This window comes from Cervus canadensis, chromosome 22, assembly GCF_019320065.1.
Source record: "Cervus canadensis isolate Bull #8, Minnesota chromosome 22, ASM1932006v1, whole genome shotgun sequence".
Classification (NCBI taxonomy): Eukaryota; Metazoa; Chordata; class Mammalia; order Artiodactyla; family Cervidae; genus Cervus; species Cervus canadensis.
This window is the reverse complement of record NC_057407.1, coordinates 44,908,719-44,929,120: the sequence shown is the minus strand read 5'-3', so window position 1 is coordinate 44,929,120 and position 20,402 is coordinate 44,908,719. Positions and strand designations below refer to the sequence as shown.

The 20,402-nt window shown below is 38.3% G+C and overlaps 1 protein-coding gene across 3 annotated transcripts in view; it reads right to left on the bottom strand.

The window, feature by feature from the left end:
- ULK4 (unc-51 like kinase 4) overlaps window positions 1-20,402 on the bottom strand; it is a 502,923-nt gene that overhangs the window by 466,140 nt on the left and 16,381 nt on the right. For all 3 annotated transcript variants that reach the window (XM_043443377.1, XM_043443375.1, XM_043443376.1), the window contains 11 exons: window positions 18,326-18,427; window positions 17,693-17,776; window positions 15,987-16,062; window positions 13,574-13,666; window positions 11,223-11,338; window positions 11,002-11,071; window positions 9,563-9,659; window positions 4,663-4,767; window positions 2,844-2,904; window positions 1,317-1,498; window positions 388-434 (listed from right to left, as the gene is read on the bottom strand). In XM_043443377.1, coding sequence (XP_043299312.1) covers window positions 388-434; window positions 1,317-1,498; window positions 2,844-2,904; window positions 4,663-4,767; window positions 9,563-9,659; window positions 11,002-11,071; window positions 11,223-11,338; window positions 13,574-13,666; window positions 15,987-16,062; window positions 17,693-17,776; window positions 18,326-18,427 — 1,033 coding nt within the window. The remainder of the gene's footprint in view (window positions 1-387; window positions 435-1,316; window positions 1,499-2,843; window positions 2,905-4,662; window positions 4,768-9,562; window positions 9,660-11,001; window positions 11,072-11,222; window positions 11,339-13,573; window positions 13,667-15,986; window positions 16,063-17,692; window positions 17,777-18,325; window positions 18,428-20,402) is intronic.

Sequence of the window (20,402 nt, the reverse complement as noted above, 5' to 3'; positions counted from 1 at the left end):
ATAGGCCACCGCCTCCAGTATTCGTGGGCTTCCCTTGTGGCTCAGCTGGTCAAGCATTCGCCTGTAATGCAGGAGACCTGGATTTGATCCCTGGTTGGGAAGATCCCCTGGAGAAGGGAAAGGCTACCCACTCCAGTATTCTGGCCTGTAGAATTCCATAGACTGCATAGTCCATGGGGTACCAAAGAGTCAGACACGACTGAACGACTTTCAACTTCACTTTCATTTTTAAACTTACAGTTGGAATGGTACAGAAAGGACTATGATTCAGAGTTATCATTACTTTAGAATATTTTGTAATAAGTATTTAAGAGTATGTGCTTTTAATAAATGTTTTAACTACTTAATAAAATAAGAATAACTTATTAAAATATAAATGTTACTTACATATCCCAGTTTGGAGCTATTCGCAAATGCTGGATTAGCAACTGGAACTAGAATATAAAAATTAAAATGAATTTCAATCACGAAATGAGACAGCAATTGACCACTAAATTAACAAATTAAACCTATATACAAATGAAATGCAAATTCCACACCAGGGAAGTAATTACTTACAAAGATGCAAAAGCACTGAATATACTGGATAAAAACTAAGAAACAAGTACGTCCAGTTTCTCCAACTCAATTCTATTCTCTAAACATGCCACTGCCCCTCACCCCACAAACATAAGTATCAAATAAGGAACTGTAACACTACTCTGCAAGAAAATGAACTTAAATTTTTTCAAGGTAGTTCCCCAATGAAGGCCCAGAAAGGAAAATGCTCCAGAACACTCTAGCTCCTTTCTGAGGATGATTTCAAAAGCTCTGCCAAATTCCGATGGTTTCATTGATGAGCCAAGAGAGCCCAAGAAATATTATTATCAGAGGAAGAAGGAAAAAGGCTTAGAGACTCAATTCCCCATTCAGTGTCACATCAGAAACCTTGGAATTCACCAGGAAGACCCACAAAAAGAGCCCCTACTCCACATGGGCAGCTCACTCTAGCAGCTGATGAAAAGATCTCTCTCTTATGATTTCACTGATGAAATAAATCTTACAATTACTACAAGTTAACGTAAAATGCAAGCGGAGTGTTACCAAAGAAGCTCTTCAAAGTCAATGTCGATTCAAATGCTTTTAGATCTAAGCGTTAAACAGAGGACAATACTGGCAAACCTGTCATCTTGATAAATGACTTTTTTCATTTTAATTAAACTGAATTAGTATTTTAGTGCTTGCTTTTCTCTCTATAGAAATAAAAACGTTAAGTGCAGAAGGCAGGCTGCAAGGACGTGAAAGGAGTATTTGCTTCCCAGGATTTAGGAACCCACCAGGGGCGAGTGGAGGAGCCTGGGGGCCACCTCTCTGTGCCCGGCTACCACGCACAGGTAGCAGAGGAGATTCAGCTTGGCTCGCGAGGCCGCTGTACTCTTCTCCATGGAGTCGATCTGCGAGCACACTTGTTGCAGAAAATCATTCCAATCCTGGTCTTCCAGAAATACTAGTTTATCCACTGCAGAAGAAAGAAAATAGTAAAAGTGGGGATTACCTGTAAAAAGATTGCTAAAAATGTTGCAAGAGAAAGTGGAACACAGAATTTCAACAGCTAAAGTGAGGGCAAAGAAAATCCTAACTTTACACTATCAAAACCAAAAAACACTCTAAAGATGTCACTACTTTTAGTTACTCTTCTATAGTCTTCTATTTTTCTACCCATGGAGATGTTTTAAACTATGTCAACGGAAAACTATGCTTAAAAAAATAAGGCAGATGCCTAAATTTAGTAGAATTTTCTTGCAACCAAGAGGATAACAAAATGCAAAGTTAAATAAAACTACTATGAAAAAAACAAGATGGCCTTTGCATAAATAAAGCATCCTAGCCTTAAAATATTGGAAAAGCCAAAATTTCTATAGTTGTTATGAAGTCCCAGTGAAATGTCTAGTAAATGTAACTAGGTTAATACAGAGCTGAAACCATCTGGGAGTGCCACCTCCAAATGCCTACAAACAAAAGGCAAAAACTGGAAAATGAAATGCTAGCTATAATTAACGTAATTTCACCTAATCTCTATATTTAAACAAAATAAGCTTTAACAATAATTTCTTAAAGTAATTCAAACTAAAGTGGAAAAGGGAAGGAATATTTCAAGATAAACGCCTCTTAGTTTTCATAAATTGTGCTTCTACTTGGAATACTTAAAACGTGAACATATTTCATTTTACATTTACTTTGATTTCAATTTTTAGATTCTACTCCAGCTATGACGAAGAATCTTTCCAGGTCTAGTTTAAAATATAATTTATCAAACAAAATACGTCAAAATTCAAGGTCTTAAAAATATTCTTACACTCACCCTAAATAAGACTTTCCATTAGGAAAAAAGAAAAGTAACAATCACCCTTCAAGTCTCTCCAGGCCTACATCATCCCCACAAAAATGAGCCATCTGACTCCAATCTCAACTGCCCCACTCCCTCAGGGAGAAATCTCAATTCTTCCTTATGGTTTCCAACTCTCTATACCCACAACAGCACGATCAGTGTTGGAAATTCAACTGGCTTTTAAGGTCCAGGGCAAGAGAAGGGCCCACATGCACAACAGGAAAACCCACCCAGCTTCACAGAAACTTTCCTGCTCAGGAGAGTATGTGGCAGCCTGGACCCAGCTGAGTGAGGCAAAGGCTGGCACCAGAGGATTCTAGGGGGTTTATACAACAACGCCTCAAGAAAACAGCCAGCTGGCAGGAAAATAAAAATTTAGCTATTCATAAATAAAATATTCCATTTACAATTACATTTTATATTTGTATTTGTCTGCCATGAATCTATGTGTTTGATAAGCCCTTAAGGATCCTACCTGAATGTGCTGGTAGATGCAATATTTTGGGATCATATTTAATTGGTGGTTGTTTCATTATCTGTGGTTAAAGAAAAACACTTTTGAGATGGGTATCTGTCTCCTGATGTATCTCCTATTAAGTTCCGTTCAGTCACTCAGTCGTATCCAACCTTTTGCGACCCCATGGACTGCAGCACGCCAGGCTTCCCTGTCCATCACCAACTCCCAGAGCTCACTCAAACTCATGTCCATCGAGTCGGTGACGCCATTACAAATCAATGAGGACAGAGAAGAATACCGTAAAATGCAACACCAAAAAGAACAAGCATTCAACAGAGCCCTTTCAGATTAGTACACAAACACGAGTGATAAGGCATAAGATAAAACCATTTCAGTTGATGTCTGCAATAAAATAAAACTTCATGGAAAAGAGTAAGTCACCCTATCTTGGCTTACTCTTAAGCTAATTTACTTCTAGGTTAGAAATTTAGTTATTCAATAAATATATATTGGCTACCTGTCAAGGCAAAGCACTGTGCTAAGGGCAAAGGGGGAGAGAAACACATAAAAGACATGATCCAACTGCAGAGAGCTGACATTCTGGTTGGAAAGATACGACAAACATCTGTTAAACAACAGAAAAAAACATGAAATATTAGAATGCAAAAATGGCAGAACACAATTACAGACTTCAGAGAAATGTTTCTAAGAAACTAGAGAATCAATAAGGACTAGGTTTGATGCGGTCAGGATTTACAGAAGAGCAGCAAGGTGGGCTGAGGTCTTGAACAGAAGACCATGTAGTTTTCTCAAGCAAAATGAAGACTACATGTAGCAGTTGGATCCATGAGTTTGGGTTAGCTGGGGGACTTAATTGTGACACTTTTAATTTAAAAATTCAACCCTCGTTTCTATGTCTGACTTTTCCAACAACTTCCTAGGGAGCATTTTTAAAACTTTCGCTGGTAGTATTCTCACCAAAAAATGGCTAATGTCATTTCTAATCATGAGAAATGCTTAGGCAAACCCAAACTGAGGGACATTCTATAAAATACCTACCCAGTACTGTACTCTTCAAAGTATCAAGATCGTAAGTCGCTAGGTCGTATCCGACTCTTGGAGGCCCCATGGACTGCAGCCCACCAGGCTCCTCCATCCATGGAATTTTCCAGGAAAAGAGTACTGGAGTGGGTTGCCATTTCCTTCTCCAGCGGATCTTCCTGACCCAGGGATCGAACCCAGATCTCCCACATTGCAGGCAGACGCTTTACCGTCTGAGCCACCAGAGAAGCCCAAGATCATAAGAGATAAAGGAAGAGTAAGAAATTACCACAAGACCATGGAGTACAAGGACCGACTGGAGGCAAAAGAACCAACTGTAACATGGGATCCTGGCACAGAATAGGGACACCGGTGGTACAGGTGATAGAATTCGAGCAAGTTCAGCGGTTACTAGCACTGTACCAATGCCAGTCCCCTAGCTCTACTAACCATGCTATGTTCCTGCACAATATTAATGCCAAGAGAAGCTGCATGCAAGCTCCCCGCCTCTCGCCACCACCTGCCCTGCCATCCTGCCCCGCTACGAGAGATATGTCTCTCTGTGATCAGCCCCCCACCCCAATCTGGGGAGCGCTGCTCACTGACACGTGCCTTCACCACACCCCAGCAGGGAGAATGTCTGCAGTCGTTCACCTAGGTAAGTATTGGCAGGTGGCAAGAAAGAAAGAAAAGCAGACAACCACAAGAATCAGGGGAGAAGATAAGACTGGGGAATGAAAACGTCACCCAGACTCCAGCCCCAGGGTGGTAGGGTGTCTTTGCGGTCTTTCCACACCTTCGGATTGTCAATGATTGGGGTGATGACGAGGTCTGAGTCGGTGTAGATAAGCTCTCTCATCCGGGACTCCAGATCCTGCTGACTCACGTGGCCACTTGCAGTCTGGAACAGTAACAAGAATTAGACCGTTTCCGTGACTGTGTGCTCAGCCGCTTCAGTCGTGTCCGACTCTTTGCAACCCTATGCACTGTGCCCTGCCAGGTTCCTCTGTCCACGGGGTTTCCCAGACAAGAACACTGGAGTGGGCTGCTGTGCCCTCCCCCCCTCCAAGCAATCTTCCCAACCCAAGGACTGAACCCTCCTCCCTTGCTTCTCCTGCACCGGCAAGCAGACTCCTTCCCACCAGTGCCACCTGGAAGCCTCATGTTTCTGTGACTAGTGAAGAGCTTTAAGTGGCGGAGTCAGTAACAGGCTAAGTAGACGCCACTGAAAAAGGTCACTTTTATCAATGGACCACCACTGCTCTTCAAAACACTTCCACAGACAGTCTCATCCGATCTTCACAATAACCCTGTATCTACTGTATTATTATTCCTGTTTTATAGGTGAAAAAAACAAAGCTCAGAGGAAGTAGCTGACTTGATTGTGTTCACCACAAAGGTTGGTTAGAACTACGAAACAGATATTCTATAGTCTGATGTGCTCAACTATGAAGAGGCAAACTGATCTTACAATTATCAGCATGTTTTTTATCTTTCATCCACCAAAAATTAATCTGTTTATTTCCGCTTTACCAAATAGTCAATATAAAGCTTAAATTACAAAAAAAAAAAAAAAAGCTTAAATTACAGTGTAAAAAAATTCCAGGCTGAAGTATTAAATGCCTATATCTTTATAAATCCCAAAGTGGAATTGATACATAATGAAAACAAATAACTAAAGGTTCCCCTTCAGTTATTCGAGATGCTTCTTTGTGCTTTTCTTAAATTCAATTTTTATTCCTAGTGCTGCACCTTAAGTATTTCACATCAGAAAAAAAAATTGGATTTATGCATTAAGAATATCCATTGAAACTCTGACAAACAAACTGATAACCAGAAAATCAAATCAGTAAAGTGAAAAATAAGTAGAAAAAGAAACTATTCAAAACTAAGGTAGAGGACAGAATAATCAGCTAATAAAGTTCCTGGAAACCACAACCACCACTTTGCAACTTAGAAGACAGGATATTAGAGACATGAAGAATTAGGAGGAACTTTTGTAAAAAGTGTAAAAATTTAAGAACACAGACTTTCAAAACTGAAAAACTCAAAAGCCAAGGTGAAATCGACTGAAAAACTTTTAAAATAATCTAAGAATTAGTAAAGTAGACCAATTAGAAAACTATATATGTAAAAATTAATTTCATATATATACAGTGAATGTATGTACAAAAAAAAGGTTATAAAAATACCATATATCATTGACTGTAGCAAAAAACAAACAAAAAACCGTTAAATGCTCAGGAATAACTTAACCAAAAAGTACAGTGAGGTCTTACTTATTAAAGGAAAAAAACTTTTATAAAATTATGTTCCTTTGTTTAAAAATAAACATACATGTATGGAACCAAAAGTAGTTATATCAAAATGTAATCAGTGGTTACTCTAGGTAGTCATTAAATTACAAGCACTTTTTTCTTCTCTTTGTCCTCTTCTACAGTTTCCAAGTTTTCTAAAATTTTTGTAATTGAATAAAAAGCATCAGGTATCATTTAAAGAATTATAAAATCTAAGCTCCCTCATAGTAATTCTATAATTAGTGCTTGAATATTCTCAATAAGATGATTACATACACTCCTCTACAATAAACTTCTTTGGCAAAACAAATTCAACATTTATCACATTTTAGAAGGCATCTTTTTACTTTTATACTGATTCCATATCTCACATCTAACAAAACATGTATTAGCACAGGGAGATTTTTATTATAACCTTTTACCATTTCATTTCAATGCAAAATTAAGTTTCACATGGTTCAAATGCATTTCACATTACATAAAAATTATGGTAAGAATTAAAAGCAATTATATCTGCCAAGCAAAAAGTACAATAAAAGATAACATGGAAAAATATTTAATTCAAAATATTTCTGCATTCAAAACAACCTATGATTGAAAGAAACTAAAGAAGGTCTAAATAGAAAAGAAACTAAAGAAGGTCTTAGACTAAAGAAGGTCTAAGTAGAAAGAGATCCCATGTCCGTGGAAGCAAACTTTATACTGCTAACATGGCAATACTCCTCAAATTGACCTAGATATGCAACCTAATTGTTCTCACAATCCCAGATGGCTTCTTTTCAAAACCTGGTGAACTGATCCTAAAATTCCGATGGAAATTTAAGAGACCCAGAATAGACAAAAAAAAAAAAACAAAAAAACCTTGAGAAAGAACGAAGTCAAGAATCATACTTCCTAATTTCAAAACTTACTAAAAAGCCACAGTGCCCAAGACACTGTGCTACCAGCATGAGGCAAGAGTCAGTCAGTGGAGTAGAACTGAGAGTCCAGAAACAAGCCTTTAAGTTAATTAATACTCAACAGGGCTTCCCTGATAGGTCAGCTGCTAAAGAATCCTCCTGCAATGCAGGAGACTCCGGTTCAATTCCTGGGTCAGGAAGGTCCCCTGGAGAAGGGATAGGCTACCCACTCCAGTATTCTTGGGCTTTCCTGGTTCTATTCCTGGGTCAAGAAGTTCCCCTGGAGAAGGGAATGGCTACCCACTCCAGTATTCTTGCCTGGAGAATTCCATGGACAGAGGAGCATGATGGGCTGCAGCCCATGGGGTTGGAAAGAGTTGGATATGACTGAGTGACCAAGCACAATATTCAACAAGAATTCCAAGACGTTTAAATGGGGAAGGAAGAGCCTTCTAAACAAATGGTGCTGAGGCAACTGGATATCCACATGTAAACCAAAGAAGTTGGATGGACCTCCTTGCCTCATGCCATATACAAAAACTAACTCAAAATGGATTGCAAAAAAAAAAAAAAGGATTGCAGACCAACATGTAAGAGCTAAACATAGAAATAAACCTTCATGACCTGAGAGTTGGCAACTGTTTCTCAGTTATGACACCAAGAGTACAGGCAACAACAAACACAAAAAAGATAATTTGGTCTACATCAAAATTAAAAACATCTGTGGTTCAAAGGACACCATCAAGAAAGTGAAAGAACAATTCACAGAATTGGAGAAAAAGTTTATAATCATATATCTAAAATATATAAAGAATTCCTACAACTCAATAATGGACAAAAAGATGACATAGACATTATTCCAAAGAAGATATAAATTCCCAATAAGCACTCAAACAGATACTCAGTATTATTAGCCAACAAAGAAACAAAATCAAAACTACAGTGAGATATAATTTGATACCCACTAGAGTGGCAATAATAAAAGAGACAATTGCAGCACTGTTTCACAATAGCCAAAAGGTTGAAGCAACCCAAGTGTTTATCAAAAGATGAATGAATAAATTGGTACAAACACACAATGGAATATTTTTCAGCCTGAAAAAGGAATGAAATTTTGATACATGCTATAAGATAGATGGACCATGAAGACATTATGCTAAGTAAAATAGACCAGATACTAAAGGACAAATATTGTGATTCCACTTACGTTAGATTACTAGGCAAATTCACAGAGGCAGAAAGTAGAATAGTGGTTGTCAGGGTCTGGGAGAATGTGGGGAATGCATAGTACTGCCGGTTACGTAACAATGTGACTGTATCAACACTACACGCCACTGAACTCACCCTAAAAAATGGTTAAAATGGTAAATTTTATGTAATGTATATTTTACCACAATTTTAAAATCTACTGACTGGCAAACAGTAACAAGTTTTGGTAAGTATGTGAAAACCGGAACCCTCACACACTGAGAGGGTGAATGCTGAGAATGTAAAATGGTGCAGCTGCTTTGGAAAACGATTCTGCAGTTCTTTGAAAGGTTAAAAAGAGTTACCATATGATGTAGCACAGAATAGATACCCACACAAAAACGTACACAACCGTTCACAGCCGCATCACTCAGGAGAGCCAAAAGAAGAAAACCACCCAAGTGTCCACAGGCTGATGAATGGAAACATAAAATGTGGTATACAACAGAATATTATCGGGCAATAACAAGGAATACAGTATTGATACAGGCTACAACTTGGATGACTTTTTTGTGTGTGTGGTGTATATATATATATTTTTTCCATTTATTTTTATTAGTTGGAGGCTAATTACTTTACAATATTGTAGTGGTTTTTGCCATACATTGACATGAATCAGCCATGGATATACATGTATTCCCCATCCCGATCCCCCCTCCCACCTCCCTCTCCCTCTGGGTCTTCCCAGGGCACCAGCCCCGAACACTTGTCTCATGCATCCAACCTGGGCTGGTGATCTGTTTCACCCTTGATAATAAAAAACATTAAAGTAAAAAAAGACAGTCACAAAGGATCCCATATTGTACGATCCATTTAAAGGAAATATCCAGGACAGGCATATTTATAAAGGTAGAAAGCAGATTAGTGGTTGCCTAGAGCAAAATGTTAGAGAAATGAAGAAAACAGGAGTGACTGCTAGTGGGTACACAGGGCTTCTCGTGGGATGATTAGATTAACTGTGGTGATGACTGCATAACTCTGGGTATGCTAAAAGCCTCTGAATTATATACTTTAAATGGGTGAATTGCATGGTGTGTTAATTACATCTCAATAAAGCTGCTATCAAGAAAACACCTTTGAAGCACCTCTCTCTTAAGAGTATTTACTAGAAAAACCAGTGATAATCAAGGAAGATAACTTAATTGTAAATCTTACAATTACAAACATAGTTCACAGATTAACTTGCAATTATTCTTGTGAGTCTCTGTTATCTTGCATAAGAAAAAAAATTAAAAATTCTATCTTTGCTTACTTTGGTCAAGGGAGACGTCTTCTGTGGTGAATTCTGAGTCACAGCATCACCAGGACTTAACGCCATTGCAGTGCTGGTTCTTGGAGTAGGACGAGAACTGAAAAACGCACACCAGTTAACGTTATTCAAGGGGCTTCCCAGGCGGCACTAGTGGTGAAGAATCCGCCTGCCAATGCAAGAGACACAAGAGACCCTGGTTTGATCCCTGGGTAGGGAAGATCCCCTGGAGTAGGAAATGGCAAGCTGCTCTAGTATTCTTGCCTGGGAAATACCAAGGACAGAGGAGCCTGGCGGGCTACAGTTCATGGGGACACAAAGAGGCAGATATGACTGATCAGCTGGGCACGGCATGGCATGCTATATACAGTATTTTGTTTTAACCAGAAGCTTAAAAATATTATTTTTTTAATATCTGCTGATCTAGGCAGGGCTTACATTAATAAAGTAGCTCAGATATTCTACAAAGCATGGAAAATGTTTATAACTTTATTTCATAAAATGTTTGAACTGGCAAATTACTTTGGTACCTACTTAAGTAACAAGTTATAATCCTCATCTGTTTTTAATGATTCCTCCCATACTTATCAATGGATGCCATACTCTGGGGGCCACTCCATTACATCCGGGTCTCTGAGTTTGAGTTTTTGGCATTTTATGAAATTCTTCCATTTAAATCATTATGGTCTTTTTGTGATGAATTCCTTCAAATTTCCAAATATCACCTCTCCTCCACTTACCTGCCTTTGTATTCATTCATTAAACAAGCACTTACTTAGATCACAAAATTTACCAGAGATTGTACAAATTTTTTTAACTGAATTTAAATGCCTAAGATGTATAGACAAACTTAACATACTTTATATTTAAATATGGGTAAAACAAATCAGGAAATTTTAGTTTATTATTATAACTCCTATGTCATGAAATTAAACTATGAGGCTGAACCTATAAATGAACTATAACACTTAATATTTACACATTATTAAAATTTTAAATACACTGGCCTAATCACTTTAAATACCATTCTGATTTTATTATTTCGATGATTGCAAATATTGTTTAAGCCTCCCAGATAAAACTATATTTAAAGAAAAACACAACCTGTTCTTTCCTATAAATCTCTGTCAAATAAAGGAGCCCGACTTCTGAAATTTTAAATTCAATTTTACTTGCAGTAGAAGTACAAAATAAAGAAGTTTTAACCCTTATACATAGAAAAGTTAAAATGGTTTGGTTAAAATTTTTAAAAATACAAAGGGAAGTCTACATTCCACTGGCCAGCACTGAACAGTAACTTGCAAGGAGAGCAAAATGGGAACGTGGCATTTACCGCTGTCCTTTATTTCTGTGCAACATGGTTTGCCACCAGGACAAGACACTTTAAGAAGACTTAGCTTTCATCTCCCATAGACTCCTTACCAGTCTGTTATTTTACGTACCTTAGAAGAAACATGGACTCATTCAATTGACCCCCAAGGGCACTCTTAGGCCGCAACTCAGAAGGATTTTCTGTGGCAGGAAGGTAAAACAATATCCATAAGTGAACAAAAATATGAGCAGGGCATGATGTAGACAGAGATTTGAAGAGAAAGATAAACAAATTAGGGACTGCCAGAAACAGTGTTCGGAGCAGCAGGAACATGGTCAAATGAAAGCTCACCTAGCCTGAAGGAGTGACTGAGTCGCTGCCCACTCTTCTCCCCCTTTGCCTGTCCACCTTGAGGGCTCTTCAGAAGCTCCGTGGCATCTTGGGACCCAGAATATTCCATGTTTCTGCTGTTTAACAAGAGAAACTCAACTCAGTCAAGCTTACTACTGAGCTTTCTATAGTTTTCTGTGTCAAACAAGAGGCTGGCAAAGATATTTAAGTTGCACAGGACATTTGGCCAAACTATGGAATTAGAAAGGTAGTATTTTTCATTGAGTAACTAAAATGAGCACTTACTGTGTGCAAGGCACTGTGCTAAGGAGCCTATAAAATTTATCCCTGAAAAATAAATAGCAGCGGGCCAACAGGAGAAGTAAACCAGCACTCGAAGTATCAGTGAGCAGTAGTGAGCTTCCCTTTTATTTCCGCCCTTCCAGTGTTGCGAGCCCTGGGCTCAAAGGAGCCCCACAAGAAGTCCTCTACCTCTGTTCCAAGGAACAGGAAAGGGAACCCCTAGGGGTCAGAGCAGGGGAAATACCCGAGTTTTTTGTTTGGTTTTTGGTTTTTCTTATTCCCTTTTGTCCTGCCCCAGCCTCCAGGTAATCTTGCAGCAGACACTTCTGGCCCACACCTAAAATCCTGCGGGAGGAACATCCTCTTCTCTAACCAGAGAGCTATGATCCCAAGAAGGTGAGACAAATCTCTCTGTTCTCTTATTTTTCCTCTCTCATCATCCTCCTGTCACTTGGTCCCAAACACATCCATCAAGACATAAAAATATACACCATGAGTAAGGGTGGTTCACAATGGGAAGGCAAGGTTGCCTCAATATTTGAAAACCAATTTATATAAGAGTCCATAAAGAGAATCTAAAGGAGAGAAACCACATGATCGTATCTACTGATACAAAAAGGCATTTGATGTTTCCAACTGCAAAGGGGAAGTTACAAAACCCTCCAGCTCATGTGTGTGTGGGTGTGTGTGTGGGTGTGTATGCATGCTCTGTTGTACCCAACTCTTGCAACCCTGAGGTCTGTAGCCCACCAGGCTCCTCTGTCCATGGGGATTCTCCAGCCAAGAATACTGGAGTGGGTTGCTATTTTCCTTCTCCAAGGGATCTTCCTGATTCAGGGATTGAACCCGTGGCTCTTGCATCTTCTGCACTGGCAGGCAGGTTCTTTACCACTAGAGCCGCCAGGGAAGCCCATCGTACTTAATGCAGAAAGGCTGAATGCATTCTAAAATCAGAAACCAGGCAATGGCGTTCATTCTCATCACCCCACATTCACTCAGTTCAGTTGCTCAGTCGTGTCCCACTCTTTCATTACCTCATTCATTACCATGCTAAAAAAAAAAAGCCCTTGTAAGGCCAGTAAGAAATAAAAGGCATACAGATCAAAAGGAAGATGGCATACTAAGGTGTGAGGTGTCCTAGGACTTGCTGACACTGATGGACAAGGACCCAAGCCCAGGTTTCTGTACTCTCCATAGAGCCTCAAGTGTGAAAACAGTTGAAGCTCAGTGGATCACAGAAACCAAAGTTTGAGAGAGACCTTATATAGAATTCAGATTTCTCTATCCAGTACACTAAATTGACAAGATTAAAATTAAGAATCAAACAACCATTATCACTGAATAAAGTGGAGAGAGGAGGAGTCGATTATCTGGACTCATCTACTTCTCATAATGCTCTTTTCAAAACACCATCACTTCTGTAAGTGTCCTAGGCTAAGAAGATTTAATAATAAAAATGAAGTATACTAGTCAGGATGAGCTAGGTTATGCTGTGGTAAGATGATCCACAAATACTAGTGACCTAGAATCTCCTAGCTTTATGTCTCACTCGTGCACACAGCCACCACAGGCTGGCAAGAAAGCTATGCTCACCGTGGTCACTAAAGACCCAGCCTGAAAGCAACGCTATTTGGACATTTTCTTCCTGGTCACCTCAACAGGAGAAAGAAACGTAGCAACTCACACACTGGCTCTTTGAGTTTCTACCCAGAAATACCTCATCACTTCTGCTCACATTTCATTAGCCACAGCAAGTCACAGGACTGCACCTAATTTCAAAGTGGGAAATGAGCTCCTGCCATGTGCTGACAAGGTGGGAATCCAGGTGAACACAACTAATGACTAAGGTACTAAAACCCTGTCTGGAGAATCAACAACTGACCAGAAAATGAGCAAAGTCAAGCACACACAATGTCATGACTAAACTCTTTAAGCAACCCGTAATTAAACAAATGCTTGATTTTCTATTATGAAAAGCACAGAAATTCACATCATTGAGGCTGCCATCATAGTAATGGGCCAAGTGTTTGATAACCATGCCCCCACACACAAAGATCAGCTTGTACTACCTGACGTTGGAATCCTCAGTGCTTGAGTCCTGATCATTTCTAGCAAAAGCATCCTTCCAAAATGAATGCTGCAGCAGGTCTGCCCAAGTCAGTCTTTATAAAACAGAAATGTTTAAAATCTATTTTAACATGATTTACCATGGAGAATTCCCAGGACATGTCCTAGTTACACATATCAGGTTTGTTTCACATATTCCTTTTTATTATCTTTTTTTTTATTCTTTTCTTAATTTTTAACTGGAGGGTAATTGCTTTATAATATTGTGATGGCTTCTGCCATACAACAATGTGAATCAGTCATAAGTACACATGTCCCCTCCCTCCTGAACGCCCTTATCCCCTAACCCACCCCATACGTTGTCACAGAGTACTCCATTGAATTCCCTATGCTATACAGCAACTTCCCATTAGCTATCTATTTTACATACGGTAATGGACATGTTTCAGGGCTACTCTCTCAATTCATCCCTCTCTCTCCTTCCCTCGCTGGGTCCAAAGTCTGTTCTCTATATCTGCATCTCTATTCCTGCCCTGCCAATTTTGTTACTTCACTTTTTTTTTTTTTTTTGGTAACTTCACTTTTAGAAGTTCATTCAGAAATAAGCAAGATTATCAACTTCATGGCTATACACACTCACACTTCTGTTTAGGAATCAAAACATTATTTAATTAGATTACCCACATTAAGATAACTTCAGGCCGTATGTGAAAACTGGACTCACTTTCAAAGCATTAAGTATTACTACTGATCAATTATACCTGAGGTATACTCAGACTCAAAATGATTAAGACTAAAATTCAAAAAAGATAGTAATTTATATCTAATTATTCAAAATTTATGAAATGAAATTCAAACTACTTTGGTAGAAATTAAAATACAAGCGATAAAGAATTGGCAGCCACAAGTATATATCCCTTTTATACAAATGGCTCCTAAAATTCACTAACAATTAAAACTGCCAATAAAATGGAATTCCTTTTTTTTTTTTTCATTTATTTTTATTAGTTGGAGGCTAATTACGTTACAATATTGTAGTGGGTTTTGTCATACATTGACGGATTTCTTTTTCATCTATCAAAGTAGCAAAAAATGTATAAGGTCAACAAAGCACCCACTGTATTTAACAATGGGAGGGAAGGAGCTTTCTAAAATTGCTGGAAGTATAAACCTTCCCATGTTCCTGGGATCAGCAAATGTGTCCACATTTTTAATGTTCTTATTAGCCTTTGGCCAGCAAACCCATCTTGAGAAACTTATTCAAAGGAGATAACTTCTTAAGTGAATAACAACAAAGAGAGACAAAAACATATTTATCTTACTGTAGCAGTCAGTATATATGATACTCTAAATCAAGAAGCACTCTCAAAAAAAAAGCACTCTAAATGTTGTTATCATACATTATTGCATGTACATTCAGCGGCCATTTAAAATTACCAAGTGAAAAAATAAAATGATCAAGCAGATATATAGAGTAAAGAAACTAGGTTATGGGGTGGTCCCATTTATGCAAAAAAGTATTTCATATGGAATATAAACACATAAAAATGTATCCTAAATAAGGTCCTAAATTAAGCATATTTATATCTTATCCAAAAAGTCTGGGAGATTATCCACCAAAGTAACACTGATCCTAAAAGCATTCTATTGCAAATACAGCAGTGTCTTACAATTTATTCAAGTATAAACATTTTCTTCTGTAGTTTCTCTCATATTTAATGCTGATACATTACATGCTATATTAAATCTATTCATTTTACACCCTGAAGTAGAGACCCCAAACATTTGTCAAAAACCTCAAGATATCTAGTGCGAGAACCAGAAACTAGCCTCTCCTGTCTTCCAGGCCAGGGAGACCCCCGCCTTCATTCCCTACTCCCTTCCGCCCTCCCCTACTCTGTATCCTAAGGATTTCTAACTTTCTGCCATCCCTGACACACAGAAAATTCACACCGTGCCTGCGATCTGCCACTTGACATTCCCAGTGTGACAGCAATATCATATTGATAAATGACATCACATTAAAATAGGGCCCTGTTAGTCATTATCACATGAAGTATCTTGACAGCACATCCACAGTGGGGAAGTCTAAGCAGTTTTAGCCTGAAACCCACAATGCAAACAAAAAAGTGTTCTCCTTGGATTTTGGGAGTTACAAGAAAATCTGTCAAGCTATGAGGCAACTACCTGCTACTCTAGAAGAAAAACTGACTTTTAAAATGTCTCCTGATTAAAAACACCTGCAAACAGAGCAGCCACTCAATGTAGACTCTCATTTCTTTTTTCCCCCAAAAAAGAGAGATCAGTTTGAACAGTTCTTTCTATAATAAGAAGAGTACAATTTTAGAAGTACACTAAAGGAAAAATAAAAAATATTCCACTGCTCATTCATATTAAAATATTACCCATACGTACCTTTTCTGAGGGTCTTTTTGAAGCAAACCATCAAGCAAATTAATAAAATCTGAAGAAGCTTTAGGACAAGAAGAATCTAGACACAAAATAATGCCCCAAAAAGAAAGAAAAGTGATAAGTAACTGAAAATACACCCTGCATCAACATTATAATAATAGCATTTTAAGCATATCAATTATTTTTAAAAGAACACTGAATACATGAGTAACAATAAAGCCTCCATTTAATGGAGGAGGGAACAAAAATTTAAAACTTTTTCCCTGGACCACAATAACACATGTACCTCAAAAACTAAGTTCTGACTAACTTCTTAAACTTTCTCTTTACAACCCCAGTAATGATCATGAGCTCACACCCTTGTCTTCAACTATTAATTATGCTTCATTGTCTGAGGCATTCTTAACTTAACCAGCTTTGCTTGATAATATACTGTGACTACAGTACTTGTAACCCCACTTTATTTCAAAGATTTTTTAACAGGAAAAGAATAAACATCACAATACTATGATACTGTCAAATTACATACATCTCCAAGTGTTCTATCTTTTTATATTGGACAGATGCATACCTTGGTCAAATTATCAGTCTATAATTAAAAGAAGTGGCCCAGAAGATGATGGCCAAAGCCATCAAAACAGATGGTGCTATTAGGCACTATGGCCACAGTCTGAACAAGATCTCTGTGAAATAATTACCCTTGGGCCGCCAGTGGTTTTCTTGCCCAGACCTTTGATAACCTTCATTCTCAGATTTCTTTACCCTGCATAAATGTCTTCAACTTATACAAGAAAACAATACTCAATGCTATGAGTACTCAAGTAAAAAATCAGAAGTCATCATTATAGGAAAAAGGAATGACTGATTTCTATGAAAACTAAAGTTAATAAAAAAAAAAAAAGAAAGAAAGAAAGAAAGAAACACTTTTTAAGAAATATAGATCCCTTTCAAATAGCAAGATTTTTTGGTTTTTTTCACCTAGGATGATTCTTAAAATACTGAAAATATTCTGCATTCCTATTTCTTCCATCAATTATTGAGGATTTTTTTTTCTTTTAAAACTCACAACCTTATTTTTCATAAAGTCTCATATTCATTTTGGGGTCTTAAGATTCACATCTTTTGAGGTATGTAGCAAAGTGTTTTATTATGTCTGTACCTTCTTTTTCTTTTCTTTCCTTAAAATTAATAATGGTAGACACATTAATTATAATTTGTATGATTAAATTTTCAATACTTTTAAAACACTGCAACCAAATCTAGCTTAAAAGCTTGAGCTTATCAGGGTAGCATTCTGATTTCTCAAGACACAAGACTGAGAAATGCTTGATTTGTTCCTATTCAAACACTACACAGAATTAACTACATGGGACATGAGTACATATTAAGTAAATGGTACAGACATATGAAAACACCAAAACGACATAAAAGTTTGAGTTTTAAATCTTTAAACCAGATTTCTCTTGATATAGGAGGACAAAATAATTTGTATTTTTAAATGAGGGAACTTAATAGTACTATGCTTTCCATTTCAGCATCTTTTTAAAAATGGCAAAGGGAATACTAAAATTTCTAAAAATACCAATTTGTGACTATTTAGAAAACACAAATTTGAGGGGTTATGAATCAACAGAAACACTTTGGGATAAAGTGCACCGTTGGTCCGTGTAGTAAAATGACTACATATACAATAAAAAAAGAAATCCTACCTTTTGGAATAGGTGGCAAAGGATCTTCATAACAAATCTTTTCAATTAGTTCTGAGACACATTCTGAGAAGAATGGAGGCTTTCCTTAAACCAAACAAAAACTTGCAAAATTAAACAACAGTTTGCTACCATCAATAATTCTCAATAAATCTCAACTACAGACAATTCAAGACTTATAGGAAAAATATACACATACAGCATAATTAATTACTGAATGCTGAGTATACACCAGGCACACTGTCTATACATTTTTATATTTCTGCAACTGAAAATTTATCATCCTAAAAATACAAAATTCACTTATGGATAACCATACTCCAAGGGTTGCATGGGCCATTGGACACATCTGAAAATTCATAGTCAAAGGTACCTTTACAAGATTTTCTACTAATAATCAGTTTTCAACAATTAGGCATATTTCAACATTCCAAAATATTAGCATAAAAATACCTCCTTCCTAAAAAACCTGCACATGCTGAGACAACCAAGCAAGTCAGCCAAAATTAGTATGTAGAAAAATTTAGAAAAATCAGCTTTTTCACTTCTTATAGGTAAACTCTTTGCAAACTACATATGTAACCATTATGTATGTGTGTCCAGCTCTGATTTTAAACTGAACCACAAAGTAATCACCTGAAAACATTTCATAGAGCAGGCAGCCCAAGGACCAGAGGTCACTGGTGATGGAGAAGTCGGTACCCCTCACAATTTCTGGAGCTGTGTAGATAAGAGATCCTAAAAATAAAGGTGAAAGGACAGTTTTGTTAGGCATTCGTACTGTTGCCAACACATAGGAAAGACTAAGTAAAGTGAAAAAAGATCAGAGAACATGCACATGAATAAATCTTCATGCATATTTTACATTTTTATGTTTTCTAATTTTAAGGTCCCACTTGCCAAGAGAGATTCCCTGGTGACTCAGTCGGTAAAGAATTCACCTGCAATGCAGGAGACCCGGGTTCCATCCCTGGGTTGGGAAGATCCCTTGGAGGAGATCTTGGCAACCCACCCCCGTATTCTTGCCTGGAAAATCTCCATAGACAGAGGAGCCTAGCAGGCTGCAGTCTGTAGGACTGCAAAGAGGCAGACACGACTGAGTGACTAAGTACAGCACTTGCTAAGAATATGTGCTTTCACAGTCCCTAAGTCGTGTCTGACTCTGCAATCCCACAGACGGCAGCACACCAGGCCCCTCTGTCCTCCATAACCTCCCAGAGTTTGCTCAAATTCAAGTCCATTGAGTCAGTGACACTACCTAACCATCTCATCCTCTGCTGCCCCCTTCTCCTTCACCTTCAATCTTTCCCAGCATCAGGGTTTTTTCCAACAAATTGGCTCTTTACATCAGGGTCCAAAGTATTAGAGTTTCAGCTTTAGCAACAGTCCTTCCAATGAATATTCAGGGTTGATTTCCTTTAAGATGGCTGGTTTGATCTCTTTGCTGTCCAAGCGACTCTCAAGAGTCTTCTCCAGCACTACGGTTCAAAAGCATCAATCTTTGGCGCTCAGCCTTCTTTATGGTCCAACTCTCACATCCATACACAACTACTGGAAAAATCATAGCTTTGACTAGACAGACCTTTGTAGGCAAAGTGATGTCTCTGCTCTTTAAAATGCTGTCTAGGTTTATCATAGCTTTCCTTTAAGTAAGCATCTTTTAATTCCATGGCTGCAGTCATCATTCACAATGATTTTGGAGCCCAAGAAAATAAAACCTGTCCCTGCTTCCATTCTTTCCCCTTCTATCTGCCATGAATTGATGGGACTGGATGCCAGGATCCTAGGTTTTTGAATGCTGAGTTTTATGCCAGCTTTTTCACTCTCCTCTTTCACCTCATTAAGAGGCTCTTTAGGTTTTCTTCACTTTCTACAGGTAAAGTAGTATTATCTGCATATGTGAGAATGTATTGAAATTTAAGGCTTTTGAATAATCACCTGAGTAAGAGGTGTGGCACACTGATGTGTCTTCTTTTAAATTAACTATTCAGATAGTTGTAAGAAAAGGACCTTTGACTGTTATCAACAATATCTTGATTAGAATAGATTAAGTTATATAGAAGTCAGCACTCCAAATTCTCACCAGCTTAACGACACAAGTTTCTTCATCACGAAACTACACATCCCCTACAGGTCAGCCAATGGGCTACGACCCTCACAGTCAGTCCATCCAAGACCCAGGCTACATTTCAATACATGCTTCCTCAGTCAGCAAGGTGGGCAAAGAACGTGGTTAACTTAACACTGGCTCTTGAAACTCCCAACTCAAAGAGACTTATGTGCACCCCTGGGGAGCATGGCAGGGCAATGCAAACCTACTGTGTGTCCAGGAGAGGAGCAGGGAGCCATCTGGTCAACAGTACTAGTGTCTACCACGTACACCGGACAGAGTTTAGTATTACCCAGAAATCCAAGTTCCAGGGTTAGAAAGCACCCCTGCTTACTGACATGAACCGCTGAGGCCTGGAAAGTACCCTCACATCCTCTAAGCCACAGAGCTGGGCAGTTACAGAACACCTGTCAAAACCCAGGGCTTTCTATCTTCCTAAGAGAATGTCCTTCCCATGAAGTGAGTCATCATCAGTCACTTGGAAAGAGGTTAACGTACCCCCCTCAAGGGGACTGTTCTTGGATTAAGCTCAGAAGTAACCAAGCATCACTGCTAAAAACTGACACTTCTCTGTAACACAGCCCTCTTCCCCTTTTGAAGGGA